Source organism: Neophocaena asiaeorientalis, unplaced genomic scaffold (genome assembly GCF_003031525.2).
Source record: "Neophocaena asiaeorientalis asiaeorientalis breed wild unplaced genomic scaffold, Neophocaena_asiaeorientalis_V1.1 scaffold100, whole genome shotgun sequence".
Lineage (NCBI taxonomy): Eukaryota > Metazoa > Chordata > Mammalia > Artiodactyla > Phocoenidae > Neophocaena > Neophocaena asiaeorientalis.
This window is the reverse complement of record NW_020173955.1, coordinates 4,081,149-4,092,268: the sequence shown is the minus strand read 5'-3', so window position 1 is coordinate 4,092,268 and position 11,120 is coordinate 4,081,149. Positions and strand designations below refer to the sequence as shown.

At 45.6% G+C, this 11,120-nt stretch overlaps 1 protein-coding gene across 7 annotated transcripts in view; it reads right to left on the bottom strand.

The window, feature by feature from the left end:
* The window catches only part of BCL11A (BCL11 transcription factor A), a 97,099-nt gene that overhangs the window by 14,517 nt on the left and 71,462 nt on the right, over nt 1–11,120 (bottom strand). For 5 of the 7 annotated variants that reach the window (XM_024753035.1, XM_024753032.1, XM_024753031.1 and 2 more), the window contains one exon: nt 809–910. The exons of the other annotated variants lie outside the window; for them this stretch is intronic. In XM_024753035.1, coding sequence (XP_024608803.1) covers nt 809–910 — 102 coding nt within the window. The remainder of the gene's footprint in view (nt 1–808; nt 911–11,120) is intronic. 7 annotated transcript variants of the gene reach the window in all.

The following is an 11,120-nucleotide window of genomic DNA, read 5'->3' as shown; positions in this document are numbered from 1 at the left end:
CTTTTTAGCCATGCATGACTCATACCATTTATTCCTACAGAGAGAAGCAAACTGTATTACCTTCTAAAACAACATCTTTCAAAAACATTTTTTTCCCAAAAACATTTTTATAAACATACGAATCTAAATTTCATAAGGTCCCCACTATGAAAGTTGGCTTAAGTAACTGGATGGTGGTAGTCGTAGTGATGGCGGGAGGGGTGTGTGTGGCATCTTTGAATTTTAGCAACAATGCTATGCATTTTTCTCTAAATCTAGGAGAAAAACAAATAGAAATCATATATGTCTGCACATATATAATGTACGATGCATATATAAAAATATACCATGTTTAAATACACACGTAAATGCATATATAACATGCATGAGGATAACTCTAGAGTAACTGTGAACTGACTCCTTTCGGTTCTGGCCTCTGCTAAAGACATATGCCATGGAGTAAATCCAAAGTCCTAAATGAGGCCATGGGAGTAAATGTCCAGCAATACAATGGGCCCTGAACACACAGATGTATGCAGTCACCAGCCATGGAGCCACACAAGACCCTGGGGAGGAGACCCGCAGGGATGAGCTGCTTTCAGCCCCATGCCTTCAGTAAGGAGAGAGACAAAAAGGGGAGGGAAAAAAGCCACTTAGGGCTGAATGGATTGGGGGAGCTGGGTGCCAAGTGAGTAATGGAATATACATATGCAGATGCCAATGTATTTTGGAAATAACTCCTTTCAGTACTTAAAAAGTAAGGGTAATTTCCAGAAACTCTCATCTCTACACACATGGACGTTTGTAGAAGAAATAATGCTCAACTTACAAATACCCTGCGGGGCATATTCTGCACTCATCCCAGGCGTGGGGATTAGAGCTCCGTGTGTAGAACGAGGGGAGGAGAGCCCCCTCCAGTGCAGAAGTTTATCTGTGAAAGAAACCCAAAATCAAGCACTAAAGCTATAAACAATGTGCATCTTAAACCACAGGATACCACATTTCAATTCCATTAAAATAGGTTAACATCATTACAACAGCCTTGCAGATAGTTAACAGGCCCGGGCCTGTGTCAAAAGAACAGTGGTTTGGTTCTTCGGTTCATTTGTTTGTTTGTTATTGTCTGATAATAAGAGATGTGTAAATAGCAAGGGGAAAATCGGTAATATGACTGGCAGCCTGGTAAAATGGGGGGATTTATCTGCAAGGCTGGTTTACATGCATACATTTACTTTACTTATAGACAAGCTCAAGCAAAAAACAATACGGTAACAGGAAATGAGTAGATTTGTGAATCTTTTCTTCTAGAACAGAGTCCCACTCTGCCTTTCCTGTCCCACTCTTCCCATTCTGTCTTTATGACAGCACCTTCAATGATAGGGAAACCTTGGGCATCTCAGGACCTGGAATTCTATCCATGGAGTACCCCATGTAGACATGGCTTCTTACAGCACAAAGCAGTGGGCAATAAAGATTAGACTTCTGGGGTTAAGATAACTTTGGCCAAGTCCTCACATTAAGGGTAAGGAATCCTACCGTTCAATGACAAGGAGCGAAGCAGCATTCCAAAAATAGCAACACCCTGAAAAACGTGGCCCACCTTCTCTATTCTACTGCACTGGGTTGCACTCTGGTGAGGAAAAATGACTTCTCACACTGATAAACATAAATCTAGCCGTAAATCAAGCCGTTCTAGCCGTGAGATTTTTGTGAGAAAGGAAATAGTTGGTTTGTGCAACCTGGGGATTGTATGGTTTATGTGGTGAGTTCCTAGCTTTTCCAAGTCCACCTTGAGCTAACCAAGCATGGAGAGGTCAACCTTGAGACAGAGTGGAGGAGAGATGGAGCAGGGACACTCCGTGTGTCCTAGAGGCTTGGAGTTTGTGATGATTGGGGGAGGCGGGAGAGAAGAAAAACAGACTTTGATGGTGAGTAAACAGAGTATGTTTTCCATTAGCTTAATATTAAGAGCACTTAGAAGAGTTGTTGTTATACTCTAGGATAGCAGGTCTCAAGTGTAAAATACATCCTGTTCTCCTTCTATAGATCATGCTGCCAAGAACAGCCAGGGCAGTCAGCACAAGGTTTCCTTTCATGAGGAGCCTGGTGGGTAACAATGGCGTGTTGCTCGTGGAAGCTCTTACACAGAGGCATAAATCTGTTGTTACTGGGCCTGCCCAGGGAGGCAGCCACGAAGGCTCCGCCTAGCCCGAGACCATCTACAGAGGCATGTCCTCCTCCCTGACCCCAAACAAAACAAATACCACAAAATGAACCAGCAAAAGCAGGAAGACTAGACTTAAAAAGCAAGCATGTCTTCATCTAACTGCTTATGTTCTATGAATTGAGAGGCAAGGGTAAAATTAACTACAGATTTAGTCATAGTGTTTTTCAACGAGAAATCTGAGAATCCATTTTTGCACTTGTTCTTGCCTCAGCTATTTAATAAGTTTGTTTGTTGCCAAGACTGAAGTCTGTTTCTTAGGAGACCCATACAACTGAGTACTGTGACCCCAGCATAAAAGCAACAGGGTACTTGGACCCTCACACTGGGAAAGACTCATTTCATATTCCCTGCCACTTACTCTGGGAAGACCCTGAGGTGCCTCAAATAGACCCCCAGCAAGCAATGGGAGAACCGTTAACCTGGTCCAGGCCTGACCACGTGCATGCATCTCCTGTTGGCAAACTCATCTACTAACCCATTGGCCTAGAGCAAGCTGAGTTTCTGGGGGTAGCAGCCTGGCCCAGTTCCCCACAGCACTAGGCCACAAGGCAAAGTGAGGGCTCATCAAGGAGAGTGTCTGAGTATCTGCCCCCATTATTTGGTTTGGGGTTTGGTTTTGAGTTGTAAAAAACCTTAGAGATCATCAAGTCTAATGCCTTCATTTTACAGGTGGGGAAACTGAGGCTTTGAGAAATTAAGTGACTGGCTCACAGCTATAATGATGGTTAACCACAAAAGTGAAGATCAGAATTAGTCTCCTGACTCCCCAGTCCAGTGCTCTTTTCTGGGATATCCATCTCTCTCCTCCCCTCTGTCGTTCCCACCCTGGTCTGTACTGCTCAAGAAGTACCAGTGAGAAGGGATCTCTTTCTCTTGACCCATTCGGAGGAACAACCTCTCTTGGGAAAGAGTCCAGCCCAGAGGTGCTGAGTGGACCTTTCAAAAGGTCCAAATGAACTGACTTGGTTTCAAAATTGGAAAACACCTGATCTACTTCCTGCACCTTGCCTCACCCCCCACTGTTTTCATCCTCTACTTCTGCTTCCCCTGCAGAATCAGCCAGCTGAAGAGAAACAAACCATTCCTATCAGCCTAACAAGCTACTGACACTGTCTTCGTGAGAGAGACTCATACTTGCATTTCTCTTCCTCCACGAAGAGTGTCAAACCAAAGACAATGGGGACCCCAGCTGATTCTGCAGCCTCTCCCGCCAAACACATCTCTGAACACGTTCTCATTGGTAAGTAGAATCAACATGCCCACAGGAACTGGAAATGCTGAATTGTTAATAGCTTCCCTAGGGTTTAACTTCTTGCTATGATGCTTTCAATTATCCCATCACAGTTTAGGCAGAGTAGAGTCTCACAATTAATGCTTCTAAGCATCACCCTCAACCAGCAGCTCTGCCTTCCCAGGCTGCCCTTGACTGAGGGCCTCTTCTCCTCCCACCTGCATTTTCGTTCTCCCCAGGGAGAGGTGGGCTCCGGTGGCTGGCAGGGAAGTGGGTGGTCTAGCTATGCTCTCTTTATTTCCTTGGTGGTTCTCTCAGGGCAGTGGTTCTCAAAGTGTAGACCCAGGCCCAGCATCAGCATCACCTGGGAGCTTGTTGGAAATGCAATGTCTCAGGCCCTTCCTCAGAATTATTGAATCAAAAACTGGGATTGGGGAAGTGGATGTAGAGTATAAGAATCTATGTTTAGCAAGCACTCCAGGTGATTCGTACGCACAATCCAGTTTCATAAGTGCTGTCTTAGCATGAGGGGAGGAATGGAAGCTGGAAGCTTTGATGTTCTCCTGGCAGCCAGAGATCCACTGGCTATGAGGCTCTCATCCCTTCTGTCTGGGACTCACCTCCTTTAGGACCAGAGCAAGCCTGGGAAATTCCTAAGGATCCCTCCATGTGGAATCCAAGGTTCCACCCTCCCTCACTGACCAGGACACGGAACAGGCCCAGACTCAAACAGGGAACGCTCTTTGCATAACATCCAAACCAGCTTATGTCAGGCAGATGGTATCCTCACTGCTTCCATAAATGCGGAAATGTTTGCAAATGCAGCTATGGCACGCTGCACGGGTGCAGTAAGCACTGGACTCCTGTTTCCCTTTCTGGACTCTCAAATGTGTTGCCCTCTTCTGAATTAATCTTTTCAAATGCCTTGTACTCCTCTGGTGAAAAGCATTTTAACCTGTTCTGTTTCATAAAAGTCTCTCCAGACCCAGCATTTCCACTTTAGGGCCTCAGAAATAAATGCCTTATGTATTATTAGGTTGCAATGTTTCCTTATGGCTGAGTAACAAATAACGAATCTTATCTTTCAGGTCTCATTAAAAAATCTGCCACAAATTGGGAATGGTTTTGATCGAATGTTATGCATCGGTCACTTTAGATTTCTATATGCATTGGGACCAACTTTTGACACAGAGCTCTATAAACCAGGTGGGATGTCCCTGGAATTGAAGATCATTAAATCAAGTTTTAGGTTACCCCAAGAACATCTCAAAGATTCCTTTACTACTGACCTGTTATTTGTTTCTGAAACTAATCACTGGGTGTGTCATATAGCCACATCACTGTCTACCAATCAACAAGTAATACCGCTGATCTACAAATGTGCTGAAACAGCTGAGCACAAAGCATTATTTCCAAAACACTGAATGACTGCTCCAGGTGCTGACTTTTATAGGAATTAAAAACCCAGGCCTCTCTAGAGGAGTAGATACACGTATAGATGTTTGCCGTTCACGAAAACGTATATGTGCATTTATGTATTTCTTTTCTTAACCATATGTTTCTAGATAACTTCCCTATTTTCCCAGCAAGACGGGGCACCAAAGAAGTAGAGCCATCCCCAAGAGGAAGGGTTACCCTGTGAAGCGTGACCTCCCACTCACCTTGCGTATTCAAAAAAAGAGAAGATGACAACCCACTATGATGGGGAGGGATCTCTATATTGGTGACAGGCCAAAATAAAGAACACTTACCGCCCCTTCTATCTCCAACATTCTCAAGTCCCCTCTCTGCCCTCAGCCAGTAGCCAACTTACAGACTACACTTAAAATGCATCCCGAAAGTTTGTAAAGTTCCCTGAACGAACCAATTCCCGTTCTATCAATATTACGGGTTCTAAATCACAAAAATAACTACAGTACAGCTAGTCTAGGATAGAGGCTTCTATATCTAACTGGAAAGCAAATCCACTAAATCTCCTTCTAGCTCCTGACCCTCCATTTAAGGCAGATACCAGCCCCCATCTCTCAGATCCTGTGACTTTTTAGAGTATTATAGAGCCAACATTAGCTATGCCTGTGTCTTGAGTTGTGTCAATCTGAACTGAAAATGTGCCAGCTTTACCACTGCTCACAGACTTCTTAATTAACCTTCTGATATTGTCAAAATCACATTCCCTCTTGTTCTAGAAATGAGCATTTACATGAGTGTTTTCCCCATCACTATGCTTTTTCACTGGCTAAGATTTTACGGAATTGTGATGCTCTGTATACACAAAGCAAGCAAGAATTCTTCAGACATCACACTATAGAATTTCTTTGCTGAAACTTGTTCATGGTCCTTATATTCATAGAGACTTCACCAATGACTTTCATCTCATCAATCACTCATTGAAAACCTTTTTTTTTTTTTTTCTTTTTTGACCAAGCCTATCACCTCAGAGCCTTGATTACCTAACAACACATTACTAATTTCACCTTTTAAGAGTTCTCACCCTAGGCGTCCACTCTATGAGTGAGGAGGAGAGATGACATCTTTCATGCCCCTTTATCTATAAAAATGCAAAAAATGCAAGCCACCAATCTGTCAGCCCTAAACAAAATTTTCTGCAATCTGTGTCTTTAACATAAGCAAAGCATATAATTCAAAAAAAAAAAGGAACTTGCTTTTCTGAAGAATAAGTAAGCCAAAGACATTGTGTTCCATCTTTGTGTTGAAATGCAGATTTCCCACTAAAAGGCAAATCCTTCATTTCAAAAGGTTGAATAGGATGATACTTAAAAAAAAAGAATTCCAACTGGTTAAATTTAGGGTGTTGAAAAAAGTTCATTCCAATAATATTTTTTGGCTCTGGGCCCTAAGTATTTTCACTTGATCATGAATTAGATACATTTTTATTACATTTTAAGCTCTCGCCTTAGAATGGTGGAACTTCTCGAGGAGAGTGGAAGGGCAGCTCATAAGAAGACAAATTGTTTTAGGACAGTCTTTTTTTTTCCTTTGTTTAACTGTGTACCTCACTATGGAAGACGTGTGTACCCAGGATAAATTCCGTTCATTCATTCTTTCACGCATTCATTCAACAACTATTTACTGAGTGCCCGAACTCAGTGAACGATTATACTGCCCCAAGCAATGGGCTACCTCTGTGGGCAACGCAAAGAAAAGAAAGACACAGACTTCCCAACAGGAGCCTCCATCTAGTAGAGAAGATAAGCCTGGAAAGGAATCGCTCTGCTCCAAGGTAAAAAGTGTGTCATAAGAGAGGTACAGATAAACTGAACGGAAATTCAAAAGAGACAAATAACTTCCATTTGTAAGGGAGGAGAGTGGCTTTAGGCAAAAGGGAACTTAGGAACTGGACCTGGAGAGCCAAGAGGAAGGACTTTCTAGACAAAAGAAAAAAGCAGGTATTGATGCCCCGAGAGAAGGCAAGCTCGAGATGTACCCAGAGCAAATGGTAGTACATTTAAATCAAAATATTACTCACCAATCCATCCTGTTGATAACAGAGGATATGGTCATCTAAATAAACCCTCTGAGGGCTTTTGTGAAGGATTCACCTTCCACAACTTCTTATTTTCAAACATCACATTTTCTTACAATAATGGATGCAGCCACGTGGATGCTGGTGAAACTATGAAAGGTCATCTGTCCTGTTTTGTTTCCCCCCACCCTGATTGTTTTGCCCCCTGATGAGTGGTGAGTGGTCTACCAAGGCAGAATTCACTGTGTTCTATTCCTCTGAGTCAGACAAACAAGTGTTGATAGCCATGTTCTTCCTGCAACCCTGCCTCCCCGGTTTAAATAATCTATTTCAGATGTAGCACTGCCAGTTTCACATGGGCTTGTACTTGCTGACACATCTTCAACAAATGACTGTGCAAGAAAGGTGGAGATTTTCCTATACCTCTGTGTCTCTTCAATCATCACCTTGACCTTCCCTCCAAATTTCCCCCCTTTCTTCTCTTCAGAGCCACGGGAAGAGCGGGGGTAACCTTACTCCCGCTCTGAGTCCTCACTGGAGGACGTTGTTTGTGTGTGGTGGGGTGTGAGGGAGTGTACATGTGTGGGCACAGGCTTGCTTCTACCTAAGATTATTTTTCAGGTTATTTGGGGGAATTGGGGAACTACTTTTAAAAAGGCCTTGCCCAATCCATTCCTTCATGGGTCCCACTGAAACTCTCTCCGGATTCCTTTCTTCCTTCAGGATGTTAGGGACTCATTCCTCTGGAGAGAGCTGCTAGAACAAAATCAGGAGTTTAAGTTCTTCAATCCCAGCTCTGCCATTCCCGGCTAAGCATGACTTTGAGTAAATCCCTTCCCCTTTCTGGCCCTAAGTTTTCCCATCTTTAAAAAGAGAAGACTGGATTAAGATGGAGGAGTTCTTTCTCCCAGGCCAGTCTTGAGTCTCCCTGAGACCAGATCAAGGGCAGGAGTCTTAGACGCAGTTAAGAGACCTACTATGGGCCATCCTAGAAGCTGGCCAGGATGGGCCTATGCCCCTTATGAACTTGCAGGGATGAGAAAAAAACCTACAGGCCTCTGTGGGCTGGGTCTGGTCCCCAGGCTAATTCTTAGACTCAGAAAGTAGGCCTGGTGGTGGTTTTCAACCTCCTGGGGCACAGTCGCGCAAAGCTTACCTGTCTAAGTTTCAAGCAGGAAACCTAGGTGAGTCCTGAGCCACAGAGACTGAAGGTCAGAGAGAACCAGGAAGAAACTTCCCACAAACTCAGGCTAAACGTCAAGGGGAAAGGTCTCTGTTGCCCGTGCCCGAAGGCCAGTGGCAAAGTTTGGCCTCATGTCAGAGCCTGGTACCCACTGCACATGAGGGCACACACAGGACTCTAAGAAAAGCCAGAATCCTCTCCCAGCCGCCCCAAACCAGGGAGGCAAGGCCCCAGCGTCCTGTGGTCCCTGCCTCAGCCAACCTGAAGGGTTCCTGGAAAGCCATGTGTAAACTGAATTTCTGTAAACTGAATCACATTTGCTGACGGACGTAATTTCAGGGATGTTTCATCACCCTTCCAGGCTCATCGAAAATTGGCAGGGCTTCTAACACTTTTACCTTTTAAGTGCTTCTTCCTCCACCCCCTCCCCAACCTCTCTGTCAAGTAGTTAATGATCTGTAAACAAACACTTTAAATTCAGTGGGGGAGCTCACTATTGAAAGGAACCCTGTGGGGAAACCTTTTGAAAAGTTAACAATCTTTCTGTAATGTGAAAAATCACCCTCTAATTTATCAGTTTCCATTGATGAGATTTGGTGTGTATTGGGCTTTCTTAAAGTGGGGCTCAACTGCAGTACCTTTGTGGTTACAAGAAGGGGTGAGGAATGAAAGAAGGTGAAGTCCTGAACGTGTTTCTTTTGCCCAAATCATCCAGTCTCACGCAAATGTATTCGCTGACCCCACTCACCGCACAGCGAAAGGAAGAAAAGGATGGAAAATCATAGCCCCAGCACCTGGAAAGCCTTGAAAACTACACGTGTGTTCCCCATGATTTAAGGATTCGATGTCTGGGGGAACGAGCATTTTCAACTGAGGGGAGGAAGGCCTTTGGGCTGTAAAGGTGGATCCAGTGAGACTAACCATTTGCTCAGCAAACGTTTAATTCTGATAACACCAGCCAGGGCAGAGAAGGACTTCTCTATCAAAGCAAGCAGAACATGCAACTCCCAAATTCCTCTGAAGAGGCCACCCCGAGCCTTTTTATCTGTGTCAACTACCAAACGTAATTTATTGCCTCCCTATCTCCATTTTCATCAGTCTAAGAAAATACCAGAATAAGTTTAAGAAAACCAAGCTTGGCACTTATAAGAAGACCCCTGTTATTTTCAGGTGTCCCTGGGCCTCGCAGAGGAGGGCGTTTGTGGGATGTGGGCAGTGATGCTGCTGGAGGGGAGCGGCATGGTTGGTAGATGTGAGCAGGCCCAGAGAGCTGGAGAGTTTTCTGGTTTTATCTTCCAGGACTGATGTGTGCAACCTTCAAAGGAAACGGGCCCAGAAGCACGGGTAGCCTCCAAGCCTGGCCCTTTTTGAGAAAGTATGTTGTGGCCGCTGTGGAGGGTTTTATCTTCTTCCCAAAGCCTTCTCCTCACATTCTGACCCCACAGTAATCCTGTGGGATGAGGGAAGGTGTTATCCTCACCTCCCCAGGTGACAGAAGATCTCAGAGGCACCCTGCTGCAGGCAGTGAGAGCAGAGCTGGAACTCAGAGTCCTGTCCACTGACTTGGGGACCAACCTTTGCCCCTCGTCACCACTCACTCACCTCACTCACCCCACCTCCGGGTGGGGTGAGGCAGAGTGTCCGGGCACTAGTCTTACAGCCACTTGCAGGCAATCATTTGCCTTCCTGGGATGATAAAATAAGGTGTGCGTGTCCAGGGAAATGGGGAAGGCACACTCTATGGGCCTAATGTTCTGTGACAATCTTGGCCAAGAGATTCTTAGAACCAGAACTGGCCATTCTCCAGAATTAAAACCTATTATGTCCTGTGGTTAATACAGAACTGCTCAGAAATTATGAGAACTAATTTAAGGCTTCAAAGCTCTACAAACTTAAAAAAAAAAAATGGTCTAGCAGGTCAGGCTCTGACATTTCTTCAGGAACAAAACTAGGCTGCCCTCTTGCCTGAGGTGAGATTGAATCAAGGAGGGTTCTGGGGCTTCGAGGCCAGGCCTCGTCCCATGGCAGAGAGTCCTTCTTTCAGAAACAGGCCTCTGCCCGCCCACACGCTCCTCCAGCTTCTGCTACCATCTGCTCAGTCCCTGAGCACCTTCCTCCTCCGAGCCCTGGCCTCAGACCCAACCTCTCTGACAGCCCTACAGAACAAAGGCGAGGCAGACACAGCCTACTGACTGGTGGCCTATTTTCTTGGCTTCAGAGATATTTTCCTGGCTTTTTACCCAATTCCGAATCCTTCATTTATCCCACTGACCAAATTGGAAAGAATTTCCTGAATAAAAATGGAGATGCGCATGTGTATCACCTGCAGCCATCCGAGGGGCTCCAGTCCAGCCGCAGGGTGGGTGCTGCTGGCCGTTCTCGGGCTTACTAGTTCCGTTGATACAACGGGGGCAACACCCAAAGTTATCAGCCTCCTCCAAGCTCCTCAAACCAAGAACACACCATCCCTTTCGCCCACTGGACAGGTCCACTTGGGAACTCAGCTTGTGGAAACCTGGCCTCTTTGGACCTTGAGGCCACCGTCCCCTTTCCCGTCTCCATAGACATCAAGGGCCCTCTGCCCCCCCCCCAACACACACACACAGGGGAGTCCCCAGTATCATTTCCTGTTTTGAATCTAAGACTGTCTGGGCAATGAGGCCTCAGCTGTACTCTATTTCCATGCAGCACCAGCAGTGAGACTGACCCGGAGCCGCCTGTGTCAAGGTCTCTCAGGTCCACTAGGAACAGAGACAATTCCCTCTCCCTAACAGGCCCCTCAGGCTGACATCCTTTTGCTTCCAGAGCCTCAACTTTCCACTGCTGGGTAGAAAGCCCCCTCTGTCACCGGCCCACAGATCTCCGCCACCATCATGGCCCAGCCCTGTCAGGTGGTGGGAGTGTGGACAGCAGGGCGGGTGTGTTCAAAGAGGCCGACCAGGCAAGAACCATCCTGTACTCCTGCCCTGGCTCTAACGCAATAAAATGTCTTCTATCAGTGTAATTCAAGGCAGAG